Below are 25605 nucleotides of genomic sequence, written 5' to 3'. Positions count from 1 at the left end.
CATTAAATTTACACACTAAAAAGACCAGTGATTGCCTTCCTTTGTCTTTATATATATATATATATATATATATATATATATATATATATATATATATATATATATATATATAATATTCCTAAAAAAATACACTGACCAAAAAATATATTACGACCCAAAAAAAACCCAACCTAAATCCTATGGGGGGTGGGGGGTAGCAGAATGTTGAGTGCCTAGGGCAGCACAAAACCTAAATACGCCACTGATATATACAGTATATGCAATATATATATTATATATATATATTAGCTGTTGCCTGCGGTTTCGCTCGCTTGGATTTTGTAATTTGTAAAAAAAATAGCAAAAAACATGTGCCCTCACGTGTGTGCCCGTTCAGGTTGAGTTTTTGTTAATTCTTTGTGTTTCGCCCCCCCTTAAGTGGATTTTTGGGAAATGGTCAAACACGTATTTCTTTATTTTTAAAGGAGAATCTAAATACAAATGTTCACATCTGTAACATCTTTTGTTTTTGAGATACAGGTATCCTCATAAATCAGCCCCCCCACACTTTTGACCCCCCTTAAGTGGATTTCGGGGAAATGGTACAGCATGTGTTTCTTTCTTTTTCAAGGAGAATCTAAATACCAATTTTCAAGTCTGTAACATCTTTTGTTTTTGAGATATAGGTATCCTCATAAATCAGCCCCCCACCTTTTGATCCCCCTTAAGTGTATTTTGCAGAAATGGTAAAACACGTATTTCTTTATTTTTCCAGGAGAATCTAAATACCAAATGTTCACGTCTGTAACATATTTTGTTTTTTAGATAAAAGTATCCTCATAAATCAGACCTCCACTTTTGACTCCCCTTAAGTGTATTTTTGGGAAATGGTAGAATCTAAATACCAATTTTCACATCATCAGTTTTTTAGATATAGGTATCCTCGTAAAAATAAAATTCTTCCTTAGTGGGTGCCTACGTCACAAAAACAACGTACCTTCCAAATTTCACGCTCCTAGGTTAAACGGTTTGAGCTGGGCGTTAATGATTCAGTCAGTCGGGACTTTTGTATATATAGATTTGATATATTTATATATGATATATATATATATATATGCTGCCCAGTCACCAGGTCGTGTAAAAAAATTCTGCTCAGTGCAGTAGCAGCTCCGCACAGCTGTAAATTTTTTTAGAGGGAACATTGCTCAGGAGTTGCAATGCACTACTGGGAACTAGCTGGTGATTGGTGGGTACCTACATATATCTCTTATCACTGGCTCACCAGATGTGTTCATCCAGGTCCCAATAATGCATTGCTGCTGCGGATCTGACTTTAACACATACGGTAGTTATATGGAAGCTGTTGTGCAATAATAAAATGATTTAACACAGATTATTTTCTTTTTACACATGTATGTCCCTTTAAAAAAAAAAATGGTTGATAGGATTAAAGATAAAGGTTAAAGAGGCAATTTGCCCAGTTTTATATGGAATAATTGCAGAACAATTTGCAAACATTGTGGAACAAGAATCACTCAATTATGTTTTACCGAACAGTATAGTTCCTTTTTCAGAGAACACATAGTTCCTCAATTTATTTAAAAAAAAAAAAAAAAAACACTTCTCAAGATGATGAAATCTAATGGTATCTGTGTGCTATGATCTGTATTGTTTGTATTATTTGCAATTTTAATAATAATCTGACAAGATCATTGGGCAATATATTTATTTTTAAAAAAAGAGAACATAAGGTCTGAAAAACTGTAGCCCTTTTTTAAACTTGTTTCCAAAAAAGACAAATAGTTGAATATTAGACATCTGCGTTTAGTTTCGGCCGAATAAGTTTTTCGGCCAAATTTTGCCATATTCAGAGATTCGGATGCATCCGAATTTCCGAATCAGCACACCCCGAAAAATTCAGAAAATGAATAAATTAGTTTCTAAATTTTCGGATCCATTATTCATATTCAGAATTTTTCATTGTTCCTAATGTAAACCGCACATCGCAGACACTAACTCTAAGTCTAAATAATTAAATAAAACTATTAACCCCTAAACCGCCGTTCCCCGACATCCCGACACTAACTAAACCTATTAACACCTAAACCGCACCCCCACACTGCCAACACTAACTAATCTATTAACCCCTAAAACGCACTTCCCCAACATCGCCGGCACTAACTAAATCAATAAATAAAGCTATTAACCCCTAAACCGCTGTTCCCTGACATCGCAGACACTAACTAAATCTAATAACCCCTAAACCTCCGTTCCGAATCATTGTTGACACGAACTAAACATATTAACCTCTAAACCGCCGTTCCCAAACATTGCCGACACAAACTAAACCTATTAACCCCTAAACCGCAGTTCCCCGATATCGCCAAAACTACCTAAACATATTAACCCCTAAACAACACCCAAACACATCGGCAACACTACCTAAACCTGTTAACTCCTAAACCGCAGCTCCCCAACATTGCCGACACTAACTAAACCTATTAACCCCTAAACCGCCGTTCCAAAACATCGCCAACACTAACTAAACCTATTAACCCCTAAACCGCCGTTCCCAAACATCCCCAAAATTAACTAAACCTATGAACCCCTAAACCGGCGGCCCCCACATCACAACAACCTAAATTAAACTATATTAACCCCTAACCCTAAATCTAACAGTAACCCTAACCCTAAACCTAACCGTAACCGTAACCCTAAACCTAACACCCCCTAACTTTAACATAATTAAAATAGAGCTAAATTAAAGTTACAATTATTAACTAAATAATATTTAAAACTAAATACAAACTTACCTGTGAAATAAAACAAACCTAAGCTAGCTACAATATAACTAATAGTTATATTGTAGCTAGCTTAGGTTTTACTTTTATTTCACAGGTAAGTTTGTATTTATTTTAACTAGGTAGAATAGTTAGTAAATAGTTACTAACTACCTAGTTATTAAAATAAATACAAACTTACCTGTGAAATAAATGTAAAACCTAAGCTGCCTTATACTAAAACCTAACATTACAAAAAAAAAACTAACATTACAAAAATACAAAAACTACCATCACTACAAAAAATAAAAAACACTAAAATTAAAAAATTTAAAAAACTACCATTACAAAAAAAACCCGAAATTTTCCAAAACAATAAAAAATATTCCTATTCTAATACCCCGTTTAAAAAAAATAAAAAATAAAAAAAATAAACTACCAAGGGTCCTTAAAAGGGCCTTTTGTAGGGCATTGCCCTAAAGTTAACAGCTCTTTTGCTAAAAAAGAAAATCAAACACCCCCTAACAGTATACAAACCCCCACCCCCCCAAACCCACAAAATAAAAAACAGAATTTATGCTTACCTGATAAATTACTTTCTCCAACGGTGTGTCCGGTCCACGGCGTCATCCTTACTTGTGGGAATATCTCTTCCCCAACAGGAAATGGCAAAGAGTCCCAGCAAAGCTGGCCATATAGTCCCTCCTAGGCTCCACCCACCCCAGTCATTCGACTGGCGGACAGGAGGAAAAAAATAGGAGAAACCATATGGTACCGTGGTGACTGTAGTTAGAGAAAATAATTCATCAGACCTGATTAAAAAAACCAGGGCGGGCCGTGGACCGGACACACCGTTGGAGAAAGTAATTTATCAGGTAAGCATAAATTCTGTTTTCTCCAACATTGGTGTGTCCGGTCCACGGCGTCATCCTTACTTGTGGGAACCAATACCAAAGCTTTAGGACACGGATGAAGGGAGGGAGCAAATCAGGTTACCTAAACGGAAGGCACCACGGCTTGCAAAACCTTTCTCCCAAAAATAGCCTCCGAAGAAGCAAAAGTATCAAATTTGTAAAATTTGGCAAAAGTGTGCAGTGAAGACCAAGTCGCTGCCTTACATATCTGATCAACAGAAGCCTCGTTCTTGAAGGCCCATGTGGAAGCCACAGCCCTAGTAGAGTGAGCTGTGATTCTTTCAGGAGGCTGCCGTCCGGCAGTCTCATAAGCCAATCGGATGATGCTTTTCAGCCAAAAGGAAAGAGAGGTAGAAGTCGCTTTTTGACCTCTCCTTTTACCAGAATAGACGACAAACAGAGAAGATGTTTGCCTGAAATCTTTTGTAGCCTCTAAATAGAATTTTAGAGCACGGACTACGTCCAAATTGTGTAACAAACGTTCCTTCTTTGAAACTGGATTCGGACACAAAGAAGGTACAACTATCTCCTGGTTAATATTTTTGTTAGAAACAACCTTTGGAAGAAAACCAGGCTTAGTACGCAAAACCACCTTATCTGCATGGAACACCAGATAGGGCAGAGAACACTGCAGAGCAGATAACTCTGAAACTCTTCTAGCAGAAGAAATAGCAATCAAAAACAAAACTTTCCAAGATAATTACTTAATATCTATGGAATGTAGAGGTTCAAACGGAACCCCTTGAAGAACTGAAAGAACTAGATTTAGACTCCAGGGAGGAGTCAAAGGTCGGTAAACAGGCTTGATCCTAACCAAAGCCTGAACAAATGCTTGAACATCTGGCACAGCTGCCAGTCGTTTGTGTAGTAAGACAGATAAAGCAGAAATCTGTCCCTTTAGAGAACTCGCAGATAATCCTTTCTTCAAACCTTCTTGTAGAAAGGAAAGAATCTTAGGAATTTTTATCTTATTCCATGGGAATCCCTTGGATTCACACCAACAGATATATCTTTTCCATATTTTATGGTAAATCTTTCTAGTTACCGGTTTTCTGGCCTGAACCAGAGTATCTATCACAGAATCTGAAAACCCACGCTTTGATAGAATCAAGCGTTCAATCTCCAAGCCGTCAGCTGGAGAGAGACCAGATTCGGATGTTCGAATGGACCCTGAACAAGAAGGTCCTGTCTCAAAGGTAGCTTCCATGGTGGAACCGATGACATATTCACCAGGTCTGCATACCAAGTCCTGCGTGGCCACGCAGGAGCTATCAAGATCACCGGAGCCCTCTCCTGTTTGATCCTGGCTATCAGCCTGGGAATGAGAGGAAACGGTGGAAACACATAAGCTAGGTTGAAGGTCCAAGGTGCTACTAGTGCATCTACTAGAGTCGCCTTGGGATCCCTGGATCTGGACCCGTAGCAAGGAACCTTGAAGTTCTGACGAGACGCCATCAGATCCATGTCTGGAATGCCCCATAATTGAGTCAACTGGGCAAAGATCTCCGGGTGGAGTTCCCACTCCCCCGGATGGAATGTCTGACGACTCAGATAATCCGCTTCCCAGTTTTCCACACCTGGGATGTGGATCGCAGATAGATGGCAGGAATGATCCTCCACCCATTGAATTATTTTGGTCACTTCTTTCATCGCCAGGGAACTCCTTGTTCCCCCCTGATGATTGATATAAGCAACAGTCGTCATGTTGTCTGATTGGAATCTTATGAATCTGGCCTTTGCAAGTTGAGGCCAAGCCCTGAGAGCATTGAATATCGCTCTTAGTTCCAGAATGTTGATCGGGAGAAGAGACTCTTCCCGAGACCATAGTCCCTGAGCTTTCAGGGATTCCCAGACCGCGCCCCAGCCCACTAGACTGGCGTCGGTCGTGACAATGACCCACTCTGGTCTGCGGAAGCTCATTCCCTTGGATAGATGATCCAGGGTCAGCCACCAACGGAGTGAATCTCTGGTCTTCTGATCTACTTGAATCACTGGAGACAAGTCTGTATAGTCCCCATTCCACTGTTTGAGCATGCACAGTTGTAATGGTCTTAGATGAATCCGTGCAAAAGGAACTATGTCCATTGCTGCAACCATCAACCCTACTACTTCCATGCACTGAGCTATGGAAGGACGTGGAACAGAATGAAGAACCTGACAAGTGCTTAGAAGTTTTGACTTTCTGACCTCTGTCAGAAAAATCCTCATTTCTAAGGAATCTATTATTGTTCCCAAGAAAGGAACTCTTGTTGACGGAGACAGAGAACTTTTTTCTATGTTCACCTTCCATCCGTGCGATCTGAGAAAGGCCAGAACTATGTCTGTATGAGCCTTTGCTTTTGACAGAGACGACGCTTGTATTAGAATGTCGTCCAAGTATGGTACTACTGCAATGCCCCTCGGTCTTAGAACCGCTAGAAGGGACCCGAGTACCTTTGTGAAAATCCTTGGAGCAGTGGCTAACCCGAATGGGAGGGCCACAAACTGGTAATGTTTGTCCAGAAAGGCGAACCTTAGGAACTGATGATGTTCTTTGTGGATAGGAATATGTAGGTACGCATCCTTTAGATCCACGGTAGTCATAAATTGACCTTCCTGGATAGTGGGTAGAATCGTTCAAATGGTTTCCATCTTGAACGATGGTACCCTGAGAAATTTGTTTAGGATCTTTAAATCCAGAATTGGTCTGAAGGTTTCCTCTTTTTTGGGAACTATGAACAGATTTGAGTAAAATCCCATTCCTTGTTCCGTCATTGGAACTGGGTGTATCACTCCCATCTTTAACAGGTCTTCTACACAATGTAAGAACGCCTGTCTCTTTATTTGGTTTGAGGATAAGTGAGACATGTGGAACCTTTCCCTTGGGGGTAGTTCCTTGAATTCCAGAAGATAACCCTGAGAAACTATTTCTAGCGTCCAGGGATCCTGAACATCTCTTGCCCAGGCCTGAGCGAAGAGAGAGAGTCTGCCCCCCACTAGATCCGGTCCCGGATCGGGGGCTACTCCTTCATGCTGTTTTGTTAGCAGCAGCAGGCTTCTTGGCCTGCTTACCCTTGTTCCAGCCTTGCATAGGTTTCCAGGCTGGTTTGGTCTGTGAGGCATTACCCTCTTATTACCCTCTTGCTTAGAGGATGCAGGATTAGAGGTCGGTCCGTTCCTGAAATTGCGAAAGGAACGAAAATTAGACTTATTCTTGGCCTTGAAAGGCCTATCTTGTGGAAGGGCGTGGCCCTTTCCTCCAGTGATGTCTGAAATAATCTCTTTTAATTCTGGCCCAAAGAGAGTTTTACCTTTGAAAGGGATGTTAAGCAATTTTGTCTTGGATGATACATCCGCTGACCAAGACTTTAGCCAAAGCGCTCTGCGCGCCACAATTGCAAACCCTGAATTTTTCGCCGCTAACCTGGCTAATTGCAAAGCGGCATCTAAAATAAAAGAGTTAGCCAACTTAAGTGCGTGAACTCTGTCCATAACCTCCTCATATGGAGTCTCTCTACTGAGCGACTTTTCCAGTTCCTTGAACCAGAAACACGCTGCTGTAGTGACAGGGATAATGCACGAAATGGGTTGTAGAAGGTAACCTTGCTGTACAAAAATCTTTTTAAGCAAACCTTCCAATTTTTTATCCATAGGATCTTTGAAAGCACAACTATCCTCAATAGGAATAGTAGTGCGCTTGTTTAGAGTAGAAACTGCCCCCTCGACCTTAGGGACTGTCTGCCATAAGTCCTTTCTGGGGTCGACCATAGGAAATAATTTCTTAAATATAGGGGGGGGGACAAAAGGTATGCCGGGCTTCTCCCACTCCTTATTCACTATGTCCGCCACCCGCTTGGGTATAGGAAAAGCGTCGGGGTGCACCGGAACCTCTAGAAACTTGTCCATTTTGCATAATTTCTCTGGAATGACCAAGTTGTCACAATCATCCAGAGTAGATAACACCTCCTTAAGCAGTGCGCGGAGATGTTCTAATTTAAATTTAAATGTCACAACATCAGGTTCAGCTTGTTGAGAAATTTTTCCTGAATCTGAAATTTCCCCATCTGACAAACCCTCCCTCATGGCCACTTCAGATTGGTGTGAGGGTATGACAGAACAATTATCATCAGCGCCCTCTTGCTCTTCAGTGTTTAAAACAGAGCAATCGCGCTTTCTCTGATATGCAGGCATTTTGGATAAAATATTTGCCATGGAATTATCCATTACAGCCGTCAATTGTTGCATGGTAATAAGCATTGGCGCGCTAGAAGTACTAGGGGCCTCCTGCGTGGGCAAAACTGGTGTAGACACAGTAGGAGATGATGTAGTATCATGTCTACTCCCCTCATCTGAGGAATCATCTTGGGCAATTTCATTATCTGTGGCAGTACTGTCCTTACTTTGTTTGGACGCTATGACACAATTATCACACAATTTAGAATGGGGAGACACATTGGCTTTCATACATATAGAACATAGCTTATCCGAAGGCACAGACATGCTAAACAGGCTTAAACTTGTCAATAAAGCACAAAAACAGTTTTAAATCAAAACCGTTACTGTCTCTTTAAATTTTAAACAGAACACACTTTATTACTGAATATGTGAAAAAATATGAAGGAATTGTTCAAAATTTACCAAAATTTCACCACAGTGTCTTAAAGCATTAAAAGTATTGCACACCAATTTTCAGAGCTTTAACCCTTAAAATAACGGAACCGGAGCCGTTTACAAATTTAACCCCTATACAGTCCCAGCTACAGCCTTTACTGTGACTTTGCCAAACCCAGATGGGAATACGATACCAAATGACGCCTTCTAGAAACTTTTCCAGCTACTTTCAGATCCTCACACATGCATCTGCATGTCTTACTCTCAAAAACAACTGCACAGTAATGGCGCGAAAATGAGGCTCAGCCCACAACTGGGAAGGCCCTCTCTGACTGGAAAAGGTGTCTAACATAGTGCCTGCCGTTAAAAAACGTTCCCCAAGTTTATAAATGTGAATTATCAGCATAAACATGTATAAAATGTCCAAATAAAGCAATCGATTTAGCCCATAAAAGTGTCTACCAGTTTTATAGCCCATATAAAGCCCTTTATTCTGTTTGAGACTAAGAAAATGGCTTACCGGTCCCCATGAGGGGAAATGACAGCCTTCCAGCATTACACAGTCTTGTTAGAAATATGGCTAGTCATCCCTTAAGCAGAAAAGTCTGCTAACTGTTTCCCCCAACTGAAGTTTCTTCATCTCAACAGTCCCATGTGGAAACAGCAATCGATTTTAGTTACTGTCTGCTAAAATCATCTTCCTCTCACAAACAGAAATCTTAATCCCTTTCTGTTTCAGAGTAAATAGTACATACCAGCACTATTTTAAAATAACAAACACTTGATAGAAGAATAAAAACTACATTTAAACACCAAAAAACTCTTAACCATCTCCGTGGAGATGTTGCCTGTGCAACGGCAAAGAGAATGACTGGGGTGGGCGGAGCCTAGGAGGGACTATATGGCCAGCTTTGCTGGGACTCTTTGCCATTTCCTGTTGGGGAAGAGATATTCCCACAAGTAAGGATGACGCCGTGGACCGGACACACCAATGTTGGAGAAATAAAGTTGTTAAACCTAAACTACCCATTGCCCTGAAAAGGGCATTTGTATGGACATTACCCTTAAAAGGGCATTCAGCTCTTTTACTGTCCATTAAAAATAAAAAATGGCTATTCAAAAAATTAAAAAAAAAACACCCCAAAAAGAAAAAAAAAACATTGCACAAAATAACAAACTAATTATTCAAAATAATAAACATTATTGGTATTCTAAACCGTTTAAAAAGAACCCACCCCAATATAAAAGAATCCTAATCTACAGTAAACTACCAATAGCCCTTAAAAGGGCCTTTTGTAGGGCATTGCCCTAAAGAAATCAGCTCTTTTGCTACAAAAGAAAAACAAACACCCCCTAACATTACAAACCTCCATCCCCCCAAACCCACAAAATAAAAAAAACCTAACTAAAAAACCTAATCTACCCATTGCCCTGAAAAGGGCATTTGTATGGGCATTGCCCTTAAAAGGACATTCAGCTCTTTTTCTTGCCCTTAAAATGGCATTCAGCTCTTTTAAGAAAAGCCCAAACCCTAATCTAAAAAAAAACCCACCCCAAAAAACCTTTAAAAAAACACTAACCCCTCTTTAGGTACTCACAGTTGCTGAAGTCCAGCTTGAACGATCTTCATCCCAGCGGCTCCATCTTCATCCAGGCGGCTCCATCTTTATCCATCAAGGGACCGGCATCTTCTTCATCCCTGCGGAGGCGGAGCTGTCGATGCGCGGAGGCGGGGGTCCAGGCGGAGATCCATCTTCATCCAGAAGGTTCCATCTTCATTCATCGAGAGACCGGCATCTTTTGCATCCCTGCGGAGGTGGAGGTCCAGGCGGAGGTCCATCCATCCGACATGAAGTTCCTATTCATGCGATCGTCCGCCGCACACTGAGGATTCAAATGCAAGGTACCACTTTTATACTGGGGGGTACCATTGCATTCCTATTGGCTGAAAAATTTGAATCAGCTAATAGGAATTAGAGCTGCTTAAATCCTATTTGCTGTTCAAATCAGCCAATAGGATTTAAGCAGCTCTCACTCCTATTGGCTGATTTTTAAGGCAGCTTAGGTTTTACTTTTATTTCACAGGTAAGTTTGTATTTATTTTAACTACGTAGTTAGTAAATAGTTAATAACTATTTATTAACTAGTCTACCTAGTTAAAATAAATACAAACTTACCTGTGAAATAGAAACCTAAGCTAGCTACAATATAACTATTAGTTATATTGTAGCTAGCTTAGGTTTCATTTTTATTTCACAGGTAAGTTTGTATTTAGTTTTAAATAGGCATTATTTAGTTAAAGGGACAGTAAAGTTAAAAAAAATCTTTCATGATTTAAATAGGGCATGTAATTTTAAACCACTTTCCAATTTACTTTTATTACCAATTTGGCTTTGTTCTCTTGGTATTCTTAGTTGAAAGGTAAATCTAGGAGGTTCATGTGCTAATTTCTTAGACCTTGAAGACTGCCTCTTATCTGAAAGCATTTTGACAGGTTTTTCACCACTAGAGGGCGTTAGTTCATGTGTTTCATATAGATAACATTGAGCTCAGGCACGTGAAGCTCCTAGGAGTCAGCACTGATTGGCTAAAAATGCAAGTCTGTCAAAAGAACTGAAATAAGGGGGCAGTTTGCAGAGGCTTAGATACAAGGTAATTACAGAGTTAAAATGTGTATTATTATAACTGTGTTGTTTATGCAAAATTGGGGAATGGGTAATAAAGGGATTATCTACCTTTTTAAACAACAAAAATTCTGGTGTTTACTGTCCCTTTAATAATTGTAACTTTAATTTAGCTCTATTTTAATTATGTTAAAGTTAGGGGGTGTTAGGTTTAGGGTTATGGTTAGGGGTTAATATAGTTTAATTTAGGTTGTTGCAGGGGCAACACTACAGGGGATGCAGGGGTTCACAATTGCGACTGGGCCCCCAAGGGTGGGGGCCCAGCTTAAAAAAAAAAATGTTCTTTTAAAAAAAAAACATTGACCTGCCACTGCCTGCACTAAAATCATGTGAGTGTGACATGATGCTTCACTAGTGTCTCTGACTACTGGGGTTAGTGTTTCTGTTTTACCCATTGGTGTTTATGTGTGTGTATTTATGCATGTGTGTGTGTGTGTGTGTGTGTGTATGTATGTGACTGTGTGTGTATTTATGCATGTGTGTGTGTGTGTGTGTGTGTGTGTGTGTATGTATGTATGTGACTGTGTGTGTATGTATGTATGTGTGTGTGTGTGTGTGTATGTTTGTGGAACCAGCAAATTACAGACCTTGTTACTACAGCGTGGGGGGTAAACAGTGTCACTATACAGTACCACTATATATAGTATGGGGGGGCTGGACTATGTCACAGACTACTGTGGTCACTTTATAAAGTACTGGGGCGGGTAGGGTCAGGCCAGCCATCTCACCGGCAGATTATAGACCGTGTCACTGACTCACTATATACAGTACTGGTGGGTTAAACAGTGTCACTATATACAGTAATAGGGGGTCAGACCATCTCACAGACTGTGGGCACAGGGCACCTCCTTTTGCAGACATGTAATCTGATTCACATTTTTTTTCTGTGTTAAATGTTAAAAAAAAAAAAAAAAAAAAGATATGTATAAAATTCACTTTTTTTTTTTGGAGGGGGGGTGGGGGGTGGAGGGGCCATCTTAGATTCTTGCACCTGGGCCCTGTGGTTTCTAGTTACGCCTTAGTGTCGGTGATGTCGGGGAACGACGGTTTAGGGGTTAATACTTTATTTACTGATTTAGTTAGTGTTGGCGATGTTTGGGAACAGAAGTTTAGGAGTTAATAGGTTTAGGTAGTGTTGGCGATGTGGGGGTGCGGTTTAGGGGTGAAAAGGTTTAGTTAGTGTCGGTGATGTCGGGGTATGGCGGTTTAGGGGCTAATACTTTATTTAGTGATTTAGTTAGCGTTGGCGATGTTTGAGAACGGTGGTTTAGGGGTTAATAGGTTTAGGTAGTGTTGGTGATGTGGGGGGGGTGGTTTAGTGGTTAATAGGTTTAACTAGTGTCGGCAATGTCAGGGAACGGCGCTTTGGGGTTAATAACTTTATTTAGTGATTTAGTTAGTGTCGGCAATGTGGGGGGCTGCTGTTTAGGGATTAATAGGTTTAGGTAGTGTTGGCGATGTGGGGGGACGACGCTTTAGGGGTTAATAGCTTTATTTAGTGGCGGCGGTTTTACATAATTTTGTTTTTGGCATTCGCCGGCACATTATTTACGTAAAATTAAATTGTTTTTTCAGATCCTTTTGTTTTTTTGGGTCCATTCTTTATTCATATGCATTATTCTATAACTTAGTTCAGCATAGAATAATGTATATGAAATAAGAATGGATAAAAAAAACGAATGGATCCAAAAAAACGAACGGATCCAAAACCGATTTAATGGAATGTAACTAATTTGCCGAAACGAAATTATTTTTTAACTAATTGAAAACAAAACGAAACAAAACTAATTTTTCAGCATCGCACATGTCTATTGAATATAGATAAATAATTTGTATCCAGTAAGAGTCATGAGACCGACATCAGTACTAAAACATTTTGAGATTGTAAAATAAAATGCTGAATTATATGTAGTAAAACAACTTTGCAATTTTCTTTCATTTTTATTTTCTTTCCTTTTCCAGCAATAACACTGCTATATTCCACACAGTCTTTGGTTGCACACTATAGGGAACCATTTATAACTGTCCCTAATTGGCCCTCTGCAGAGAAAGAAACCATTGCTGCAACTATCACCCATGTGACAAGCTACCACAAAGCTTATGTCTCTGCACCCTTAACAAGTACAGACATCCCAACTCTCCCTGAAGTTCAGGGAGTCTCCCTGATTGTAATAGCGGCTCTCTGATGCCAGCAAATGGAATGCAATCTCCCTGATACTCCATGTACCATGATCCAATGTGGCCCAAATCTGGAAAAGTGTTTCTTTAAGGAATTTCTTTAGTTGCTGGGACGTTATAGAACACTCAAAGCAGGCATCAGTAACCAAAAAGCCCCCCCCCCCCTTATTCTAATAAAATAAAAACACAAATACTACCTTATTTACTGAATGTAATAAACTTTGTATTCTAAAATATTTAAGCATTAAACAAGCGTACGATCACTGGAAAATAGGTTTGTTGAATGTGGTTGTGCAATAAAGCTACTTTTTTTTAAGGTGACTTTAGTGGGAAGCTACTTCAATGATAAGTCTGTATCTTACTTAGGGTTTCAAGGTGTCCAATATATAACTGGGAGGGGGTGGTGGTGGCGCAGTAGCGGGTGAAGCCACCTCCCTGAAATGAGTTTTACAGGTTGGGATGTCTGCAAGTAGACTGTAGCCAACTATATATAATTTTGTGGCACTATACAAATAAATGACAATAATAAGAACCATATATTTTCTCAATATAGATGTCAAAATGTATGTGGAAACCACAGTTAAAGGGACAGTAAACACCTTGAGATTTTTATATAAAATGTGTATTTGATGTAATACATAAAGCTACACTTTAAACTTCTTGTCTTGGTCTTGACAAACAAAGAAAAAGTGTTTGCTGAGGTAAGTTTTTGAAAGCTACTGCACATTAGCCATGGCGACAAACTCATTCAGCAACTCTGACTCTTCAACAGAAGTTTAAATTTAATTTTAACCATGGAAATGTTAGCAAACTGTATCTCAGCTAACAATTGTGTTATTGGACCCTTAGGTTCCAACATTTATTAACTTTCCAAGTTTGTAGATGACTTGTTATTGATGCTCACAGCTGTTGAATAAAAATGTTCCTGCAGAATTGTAAGACTATGAATTCCAGCATTATGGAAAGTTGTCTACTTTTTACATAAGTAGCATCAAGTCCAAAATATTTTCTGTGACTGTATTTCAAGAAAACATTAACGTGATGGTAAATCCTATGAAATGTAAGGATTTACCATTGGAACAAATAAAGGGGACTTTCAGTCATGAAGTATAAAATACTTCATACTAAAAGCTCTTTTATTTGTTTGCAGCATTTGCCACACTGAGCAGTTCAGGCAGCCCACAGCAGAACGCCATTTGGCTGAGAGGTGACGTTTCCACCTCTTAGCCAATAGCTGTGCGGAAAATCCGTTGCCTAAGAGGTGGAAACGTCACCTCTCAGCCAAATAGCATTCTGCCATGGGCTGCCTGAGCAGCTCAGTGCAGCGAACGCTTCATACAAATAAAGGAACTTTCAGCATGAAGTATTTTATACTTCATGACCGAAAGTCCCCTTTATTTGTTCCAATGGTCAATCCTAGCAATTCACAAATGCTAGGATTTACCATCACTTTAAGGACATGAATGTCAAAATTCAGATAAAGCATGCAATTTTGAGAGACTTTTTAATTGACTTCGACAATCAACTTTATTTCATCCTCCTCTCTACTAGAAGCTAGCTTTTGATATTGGATAAACATATACATGGCTCTTGCTACTGCTCACCAGATGTATTCAGTTAGGTGCATTGCTGCTGTGGAGCTGACTTTGCAGAGGTTAAAGACATGGTAATATGCAAGCAATAGAGCACTAATAAAATGCACTTAAACATTAGACTATTTTCATTTTGCACATTGTATGTCCCTTTAATGATGTTCTTTCTTTAATTGAGGCCACTGTAGACATGCAGATCAGTAAGATTTACACAGCACATTACTTACCGTATATACATCACAGATGAGGTTAAACAAGGCAGACTGGGCTTGAGTTTCACCTTCTTCTGTGTATTTCTAAACAGATGTATATTTAAAAGTTATTACTCTTTTCATACTTCATATAAACATACATTAATACTACTCTTGGAAGACGAGGAGCTTTGCAGTTGGTACAATACAATCTCAGTTTAAATGAGAATTTTCCTGCATCCATTTCTCAAACAAACAAGCCATGCAAGTAATTAGTCTAACTACTACTGGTAAAGGCCCATTAAAGCCAAAATTAAAGTGATAGTAAATTCTAGTGTTTGTGAAAGGCTAGGATTTACCAGGGTTACAAGTAATGAGGACTTTCAGTCATGGGGGCCTATCTATAAAGCTCTGAATGGATCTTGATGCCCCGTGTTTCTGGCGAGCCTGCAGGCTCGCCAGAAACAGCAGTTATGAAGCAGCGGTCACAAAGACCGCTGCTGCATAACCTGTCCGCCTGCTCTGAGCAGGCGGACAGACATCGCCGGAATTCAACCCGATCGAGTACGATCGGGTTGATTGACACCTCCCTGCTGGCGGACGATTGGCCGTGAGTCTGCAGGGGGCGGCGTTGCACCAGCAGCTCTTGTGAGCTGCTGGTGCAATGCTGAATACGGAGAGCATATTGCTTTCCGTATTCAGCGAGGTCTGGCGGACCTCATCCGCACTGTCGGATCAGGTCCGCCAGACTTTGTTAAATAGAGGCCCTTAAGTGTAAAATACTTCCTTTATATGCCTGTAGCGTATGCCATGCTGAGCGCCTCAGGCAGCCCGTGGCAGAACGCTATTTTTTTCAATGAGGTGATGTTTTCACTATAGCCGCGTGGCCTAGTTGGCATTATGCTGTATGGCTAGCACACTATTGGCTAACATCACCTCAATGACAAAATAGTATTCTTCATCACTGAAAGTCCCCTTTATTTGTAACACTGGTAAATTTGAGCATTTAAAAAATGCTAGGATTTACCATCGCTTTAAAGTTTCATGATTCTTTTAAGGCATGCAATTTAAAAAAAACTTTCCAATATACGTCCATTATTATATTGCACATTTTTTTTATATATAAACTTTCTGATGCTTTAGCTCCCACTACGCATGTACAAAGGTATAGAGCATATTGTGATTGGCTGATGGCTGTCACATGACACAGGGGGAGGGAAAATTAGATTCACTTTGAAATTTGCCTAAAAATTCTCCACTGCTAATTTCAAACTGAAAGTAAGTACTACGACCTTATCTTTCTACTGTGTATTTGTCAGTTATTCAATTAAAATATGTAGTCTTCTAATGCTGTGAAATTACTGTAGCCAAAAACCAATTTCACCCTCAGATTGAAAAAGTTGTGGCAGTGCATGCAACTATTCAATGCTTTCTTATTCATATAGAGCTATTGCAATGCATTACAATACAATTTCATTTCTGGATCCATCCACTAACTGCTAAATATATAAAAATCTAGAAATAAACTACTGTCATTTACCAAGATTCTTAAAGTGTAAAAAGTATAATGTATTTCTAAGAGGAATACTCTCCTTAAATGGACATATATGCCTCTTGTCAATGGCTCAACAAAAGTGTTCAGTTAGGTCACAGTAGTGCATGCTGCTCTTCAACAAAGGATACCAAAAGAACAAAGTCAAATGTTCTAGCAGAAGTAAATTGGGATTTTTGTATAAAATTCCATGCTCTGAGTCATGAAAGTTTTTAATTACCGTTCCTTTAATTCACCCAATCAGTATATTATAGTATGTTTTTTTAGCTCTTACCCCATTGATGACTATCCAGGGTACAAATGAATGCGGAGGGTTCAGTCCCTCAGTGCGCAGAGCATTCTGGTGCATCAAGTTGTTTCCCAAGTCCCCATTCACACATTCAAGCACCTTTTGGACTGGTAGGTCTGAATACACAGAAAGACACTACAGGAAAGTGAAGAAACAGAAAAGAGATAAATGCTCTTTGTTTGTTACTGATAGGAGTTGACATTTTCCCCATATTAACCACTAATGAGGAAACTGCTTTTATCTCTATATATTTTTTCTCATACATTTTTTTTAAAGGGACCAAAACACAGTTTGTAGTCACTCATAATGGGGTCAACCACAATCTGGGCTATATTACGAGTGGAGTGCCATTTTGCGCTCCTGCTCGCACATTATCTAAAGCTAGACTGAGGCTTTTGCGTGGGTCGGGTTGCACTCGTATTAGGAGCTGAAATAAAAAAGTTGAAGATAGCAATTCTTCCGACCACGTTAGTCCTAAATTGCGAACCCTGATCTGCATTACGCATATTTTACATTCCTATGTTCTTCACATAGAAAATAATATACATTTGTATTATTAAATATATATTTATATATATATATCTGATACTGTTAATTTAAAATACATATCTATACCTATATATCTATATGAATAGATATATTGCTATAGGTATATATAGATATATAGTACACTATAAAATTGTTTTTTCCTTAATGTATTTCCAATGACTTGTTATACCAGCTGCAGAGTATAAAATGTATGAGAAATTGCATTTTCAGGTTTATTTGTGTATATGAAATTGCTTGTTTTGTGCTTTGAAACCACAGCCTATTACAATGGGTTGAGCTTGCAGGTAATATCATATCTCATTATGTTATCACTATGTGTACACACACTTGCTTTCCTTATCTTATAAAAGGAAAGCTTAAAAAGAATACTTAAAAAGAAAAATGGAAAATTATAATTTCATTAGTTATCTCTTCTACACCCCACTGGGAGTGTAGTTTCCTCTGCTGGCTGTGTTTATGTAGCCTGTTAATAGCTTGGACTTAAGACCAGAAATTTTCAGCTTAGGTGGGGATACCACAGGCTAAAGGGTAAAGGAGCTACTTATAAACAGTTTAATGCACTCCAGCAGGTAAAAAGGATCATTGAGAACAAATTAAAGAGGAAACTGTCCCTTTAAGTGAAGAATATTGGAATGTTAAATATGTACAGTAAAACACATACAGTACATACACTAAAACACATATATACTTAAATTGATGGTAAAGTATAACCATAACTAGCACTTTATCTCAATTAAGAAAGTTATCTAAATGTAATTCGCAATGTAAATAAAATTCCAAAATATCCCACTTTTTTTTCTCCATTGATTTCTATGGGGGAATATGTGAATACACACGCAATATCCTAAGATTGGCTTTTTGCGCTCGTCGGGTTAGCTTGCTTGCGAAAACAGTTTACTTTCAGCTCATAATATGAGTGCAACCCAACTAGCACAAAAAGCTTACTTCTAGAATTTTCACTACTTTAAAACGGTAAATCTCGACCCCCCTGCCTTGCTGCTTAGTAACTTTTTATAGGGGATGCACACTAAGTCCAAACTCATTCACGAGAGTGCATGTGTAATTGAACTCACGGTCACAAATGCTCTTTCCAAATTACAAGTTTAGTAATATATGAACGGGTTTGGACTTATCTTATTGTACATGGGTGCATAATCTTTTGGTGCTTTATATGAAACAAAATAATTTGAGCCTTATGTTCCTTGAGATAAATAAACCTACAAGGGGGCACTTGATTCCTTCATGCACCCAATAGACCTCTGCTGCACAACTCTCCTCTGGCCAATAACTGTTTGCCTGTGAGGGCCAGAGATAACTAAGAAACATCAATCTGATTGTTCCCATATTTGCATTATTGTAAAGAGACATGATACCCAAATGTTGATGCTCCTTTGCAAGTGCCGGGACTAGCATCCTGATTGGCTGCCTTAGAGTCCTTTACAATGTGATGTGGCTGCTTTTTTTCATAGAGATGCTCAGGTGATATTTTCTAGTCAACTTTTTACAGCTATGCTGCATCACTTTCAAGTAATTTAGCATATGGGTATGATGTTCCGTTAAGGAATATTATTAAAGTTAAAGTGTTGGTAAACTCTCCCCTTTTTAAAATCAGATCTGGAATGTAAGCGCTATTTTAGATGGGGTTTTATTCATCATGTGCAATGAAGATGCGCTATAACTTAGTTATTAATATAGATATGAAATTCAAATACCCCACGTTACACCACCCACTTCAAAAGTCAATTTTCCTGTCAGCTAAATGATTGAATTACTCTCCAATCAATGCTCTAGCTACAACAAAAGTGTCAGATGGGGAGAGCGCTGATTGGACAACAATTCAATCTGTTAGCTCACAGAAAATTTTACTTTTGAAGTGGGCGGAGGAGCATGCAGTATTTGAATTTCATATCTATATTAAAAAGCATGTTACACTGCATCTTCATTACAGCTAATGAATTAAACTCCATCTAAAATAGCGCTTACATTCCAGATCTGATTTTAAAAAGGGGAGAGTTTACCATCACTTTAATGCTTTTTTAATTAGTGCCTCATTTAAAGGGACAGTATACTGTAAAATAGTTTTTCCCTTAATGTGTTTACAATTGCTTTTTTTACCAACTGCAGAGTAAAAAATGTATAAAAATTCGCTTTTTAAGGTTTATTTCTGTATATTAAAGCTCTGATTTTATGTTTTGAAGCCACAGCCTAATAAGATAGGTTGAGCTTGTAGGTATAATAAGATCTCATTACTGTATCACATTGTGCACATATACCTGCTTCTTTATCTTATATCTGTCCTTAAAACAATCACCAATACTTTGAGAGAACAATGGAAAATCAACATTTTATTACCTTATCTCTGCTTTATCACACTGGGAGTGTAATTTCTTCTGCTGGCTGTGTTTGCAAAGCATATCTATAGCTGGTACGCACGGCCACAAACTTTCAGAATAGGTGGGGATACCACATGCTAAATTAACAATTTCAAATGCCAATATAAGGGTAAAGGAGCTACTTGTAAAGAATTTAATACACTCCAGCAGGTAAAGTGGATCATTGGGAACAAATTAAAGGGGAGAAATTTTTCCCTTTAAGTGTGGCCATTTTTACTATTTACTCTGACGGGTGCTTTGTTGATCCCCCACCATGCAAGTCTTTTCTGAATTAGCACATGGGAGATTTGTGGAACATCAGGTTTTTGTCTATTAGCAGAGATAAATAAGATAACATGTAAAATTACATACTACATTATGACAAACTTGTGCAGGTAGTTTAATAATGTCTTTAAAAGAGCTTATATGTAATCTTATTGTAAAGACATTGTATTTTCCCTTTGTCTGTGTGTATTACAGGCATCAAGGAGGTAATATCTAACAGTGCAGTTGTGCTAAATATAAAATACCCAAATGTTATATAAAATTGTGGTAGGGAAGGTGTCGGGGCAACAGATTTCTCTGAAGCTTGAGCAGCAGAAAACCTAATTGCATCACTATATGTATAGGCCACATTACAACCCTTAAAAGATCATTTTGTTTGACTTACTGGTTCCAGAGCTTTAGTGACATTGGAGGAAGATTCCATACAGAAGATAACTGGAAAATAGCTTCCAATATCCTTCAGATAATACATTAGACACGCCTGTGTGAGAAACAGACAGCATTCATTAGCACCAACAAAGTTACATGCAGGTCTACATGCAAAGAGGCCAGGTAAAATGAAGGGCCATTATAGTTATAAAATGGCACGCTCTAATTTGTTACAGCATGTCAAAGTTCTGCTCAGAACCCGCAGAGCACTGTTTGTCTCGATCTGAAACTGTTGCTGAACCAATCACTGAACCATTCAACCAAACTGATAATTGGAGCAGCATCAGTTCGCATTGCAGGTTCCGTGGGGTACTTTAACCCCTTTGCGGTTGTCAAACACATACCTATTAAGTGTCGCTAGTAATAAAATGATTAGAGCATTTCATTTTATCATTATAATGGCCCTTTAATTAAGCAATACAAATAATCTGGAGTACTGTTTACTACCAAGCGTTTTTGCTGATGCAATTACTAATAACTGTCTAATATTTACCATCCTACAACATTAATGTACAGATTAAATCTAATAGATTCTATGTAGCTAACCAGTCACAAAAGTAAAACTTAAAAAAATATATACTGTAAAAAATAAGTACCGCTAGTTATATAAAATGACCTATTAGTGGCCACAAAGTCCTATAATAAAATGCTCTTTCAACTATACAAATATCATAGGGGATTACTGCAAGGAATATTGCAATATTAGGTGGCCAGAAATAAGCAAAGATGGAGTATATAAGCTTTAAATTAAATGGATGACTATGTTATCTGTAAACAAAATGAGGATTGTGGGTGTGGAACAATAATGAAAACCTATGACAAAAAAAGAGGAGCAGGTAGGAACATACATGTGCTCTGGGTATGGGCATTAGTGGGAAGGTCCCCAGTCAAAGAAGGGCTTTGTAGGTAAGGGTTACAGCACAGCATTGTGCAGAATACATCTATACTAAAGTGCTTTTTTACGTACCATATTAAGTACAAGTACAAAGTACTATAATACTATAAAGATGCACTGTCACAACTTAGTTACATAGTAGTACAGCACAGACAATCATTTCTATATATAGACAGAGATATCTATAATTACTAAGTCCTGGTAAAGTCTAGTCCTGATATAACCCAGAAACAAACCTATAACAATCATTGTCAACTATTTGTACTAAAAGTAATTCTGGTTTGTTTTCTAGAAAAATGTCTACATATTAAGTGTATACTGGGGGAAACGTTATTGCCCCCTTAGCCAATATAGCAATAACTGATGCAGGATGAAAACTAAATTTGCACACTGACAAAAAAACAGGAAAAACTAGAGGAAATGAAATCTCTTCCAGTCCTACAGTGACTCATATAAATGTTTTCCTGTCATGTAAAGAAGCAACAATATAGGGTCTCCAACCTCCATCAGGTTCCCAACACATTCCTCTGGTCCATGCTGACACTCGAATTCCCACTTTCCGCTGACATTTTTCTCCTATGAAATAAACACATGAACACGTAAGCAGATCTCTTTATGAATATTTACCATTATTCCCCACAGCTCTTCAATATAATATCCTTTTCTATTATCTGTAACTTATTTATTAATTAATTATAAAGCCCAACATCCTGACATTTCCTCTCTTTTTATCGTTATACCAATCAACAGGTCAAAAGGAAATTTTGGATTTTTTTTTTAAATGTTTTTTTATTCATAAAGAAAAATAACATACAGCTTATGCAGTAAATGCCATCTTCCAAGATTAATGTTAATGACATAAGCATCATTTTGATACATCTTTGACATTTATATCATTACATCAAGAATAATACAACTCTTAATACAGATTGTTATGTAATATTATCGGATTATTAATATCGTGAGACTTGTATTTGGGTTATTAACATAAACCTTTGAATAGTTAAATTCCTTGAGAATATTCTACATGGAGTTGGAAGTTGTCCTGCTATAATTATGATAGTATTCTTCCCATAGAAAGTTGCCAGAAAATCATCTGTTCTTTTGTATTTACATAGTGGAGTTTCTCTAGGATTAAAGAATGAGAGACTAAGGATCCCCACTCTGCAACAGTAGGAACAGTTATTGACTTCCATTTCCTAGGAATTAATCGGTTAGCACAGTTAAAGGGATAGTAAACCCCAAAATTTTCTTTTAGGATTCATATAGAACATACAATTTTAAACAACTTTCCAATTTAATGCTATTATCAAATGTTCTTCATTCTCTTGTTATCCATTGCTGAAGGGACAGCATTGCAGTACTGACAGGAAGCTGAAAATATCTATTTAGCCAATCACAAGAGACAAATGTGTGCAGGCACCAATTAGCAACAGCTCCCACTAGTGTATGATAAGTGCGTATTCATTTTTTAACAAGGGATACTAAGAGAACGAAGCACATTTGAAAATAGAAGTGAATTTATCTGAATCATGCAAGTTTAATTTTGACTTTCCTATCCCTTTAAGCATAAGGATTAGTAACCTATGCCTTAATTTACATTTAATTCTTGGAAGGTTATTTAGTAGGTATATATATGGGTCTAAAGGTATTTGTATGCCTAGAACATGTTCTATGGCAATCTGTATCTCTTGCCAGTACTTTAATATATCAGGACATGTCTACCATATGTGTTGGTAGTCTCCTATCCCCCCACATAGTCTCCAGCAGTCAGCCTTCGCGTGTTTAAAAAGATGGACATTTTGGAAATCTATTAGTTCCAACCGTAAAGCAGACTCACCGTGTGATTTTGGCTGGTTTATGTAGGGAATAATGGGCTAGATTACAAGTGGAGAGGTAATCAGCGCATTCGTTAGAGCTCTAATACCACTGAAAGTAAAATGTTTACACGCGCAGGATAGCGTGCGTATTACAAGTTGAAAGTAAAATATTATCGTGCACACAAAACCCGATGCGCGTTAACTGCTGGACTTCCTATATTGCGTCTGTTAACTTCTCTCCAATGGAGCAATGAAGTTGGAAAAAAAAAACTATCACTCTCGCCCTAACCTGACCGTGTTTAACCAAGTGCGCTATAGTTGATGCAAATTATTAATATTTACATTCCAATGTTCTTCACATAGAAGAAAACAAAATTTATGCTTACCTGATAAATTCCTTTCTCCTGTAGTGTAGTCAGTCCACGGGTCATCCATTACTTATGGGATTATAACTCCTCCCTAACAGGAAGTGCAAGAGGATCACCCAAGCAGAGCTGCTATATAGCTCCTCCCCTCTACGTCATACCCAGTCATTCGACCGAAACCAAACGAGAAAGGAGAAACTATAGGGTGCAGTGGTGACTGGAGTTTAATTTAAAATTTAGACCTGCCATAAAAAACAGGGCGGGCCGTGGACTGACTACACTACAGGAGAAAGGAATTTATCAGGTAAGCATAAATTTTGTTTTCTCCTGTTAAGTGTAGTCAGTCCACGGGTCATCCATTACTTATGGGATACCAATACCAAAGCTAAAAGTACACGGATGACGGGAGGGACAGGCAGGATCTTTACACGGAAGGAACCACTGCCTGAAGAACCTTTCTCCCAAAAACAGCCTCCGAAGAATCAAAAGTGTCAAATTTGTAAAATTTGGAAAAAGTGTGAAGTGAAGACCAAGTTGCAGCCTTGCAAATCTGATCAACAGAGGCCTCATTCTTAAAGGCCCAAGCGGAAGCCACAGCTCTAGTAGAATGAGCTGTAATTCTTTCAGGAGGCTGCTGTCCAGCAGTCTCATAGGCTAAACGTATTATGCTACGAAGCCAGAAAGAGAGAGAGGTAGCAGAAGCTTTTTGACCTCTCCTCTGTCCAGAATAAACGACAAACAGGGAAGAAGTTTGGCGAAAATCTTTAGTTGCCTGTAAATAAAATTTCAGGGCACGGACTACGTCCAGATTGTGCAGAAGTCGCTCCTTCTTTGAAGAAGGGTTAGGGCACAATGATGGAACAACAATCTCTTGATTGATATTCCTGTTAGTGACTACCTTAGGTAAGAACCCAGGTTTAGTACGCAGAACTACCTTGTCTGAATGAAAAATCAGATAAGGAGAATCACAATGTAAGGCCGATAACTCAGAGACTCTTCGAGCCGAGGAAATAGCCATTAAAAACAGAACTTTCCAAGATAACAGCTTGATATCAATGGAATGAAGGGGTTCAAACGGAACACCCTGTAAAACGTTAAGAACTAAGTTTAAGCTCCACGGCGGAGCAACAGTCTTAAACACAGGTTTAATCCTGGCCAAAGCCTGACAAAAAGCCTGAACGTCTGGAACTTCTGACAGACGTTTGTGCAAAAGGATGGACAGAGCTGAGATCTGTCCCTTTAAAGAACTAGCAGATAAACCCTTTTCTAAACCTTCTTGTAGAAAAGACAATATCCTAGGAATCCTAACCTTACTCCATGAGTAACTCTTGGATTCGCATCAATGTAAATATTTATGCCATATTTTATGGTAAATTTTCCTGGTAACAGGTTTCCTCGCCTGTATTAAGGTATCAATTACTGACTCCGAAAATCCACGCCTTGATAAAATCAAGCGTTCAATCTCCATGCAGTCAGCCTCAGAGAAATTAGATTTGGATGTTTGAAAGGACCCTGAATCAGAAGGTCCTGTCTCAGAGGCAGAGACCATGGTGGACAGGATGACATGTCCACTAGATCTGCATACCAGGTCCTGCGTGGCCACGCAGGCGCTATTAGAATCACCGATGCTCTCTCCTGTTTGATCCTGGCAATCAATCGAGGAAGCATCGGGAAGGGTGGAAACACATAAGCCATGTTGAAGGCCCAAGGTGCTGTCAGAGCATCTATCAGAACCGCTCCCGGGTCCCTGGACCTGGATCCGTAACAAGGAAGCTTGGCGTTCTGGCGAGACGCCATGAGATCCAGATCTGGTTTGCCCCAACGCCGAAGTATTTGGGCAAAGACCTCCGGATGAAGTTCCCACTCCCCCGGATGAAAAGTCTGGCGACTTAGAAAATCCGCCTCCCAGTTCTCCACGCCTGGGATGTGGATCGCTGATAGGTGGCAAGAGTGATACTCTGCCCAGTGAATTATCTTTGAGACTTCCATCATCGCTAGGGAACTCCTTGTCCCTCCCTGATGGTTGATGTAAGCCACAGTCGTGATGTTGTCCGACTGAAACCTGATGAACCTCAGAGTTGCTAACTGAGGCCAAGCCAGAAGGGCATTGAAAACTGCTCTTAATTCCAGAATATTTATGG

General features: G+C 38.8%; 1 protein-coding gene across 1 annotated transcript in view; it reads right to left on the bottom strand.

Moving 5' to 3' along the window:
• Window positions 1-25605, bottom strand: part of IFI30 (IFI30 lysosomal thiol reductase) — a 71196-nt gene that overhangs the window by 3858 nt on the left and 41733 nt on the right. The window contains exons 3-6 of the mRNA XM_053702940.1: window positions 21781-21855; window positions 20341-20436; window positions 16735-16884; window positions 14945-15013 (exon numbers count right to left, since the gene is read on the bottom strand). Coding sequence (XP_053558915.1) covers window positions 14945-15013; window positions 16735-16884; window positions 20341-20436; window positions 21781-21855 — 390 coding nt within the window. The remainder of the gene's footprint in view (window positions 1-14944; window positions 15014-16734; window positions 16885-20340; window positions 20437-21780; window positions 21856-25605) is intronic.

This window comes from Bombina bombina, chromosome 2, assembly GCF_027579735.1.
Source record: "Bombina bombina isolate aBomBom1 chromosome 2, aBomBom1.pri, whole genome shotgun sequence".
NCBI lineage: Eukaryota > Metazoa > Chordata > Amphibia > Anura > Bombinatoridae > Bombina > Bombina bombina.
This window is presented reverse-complemented; position numbering and strand designations above follow the sequence as displayed.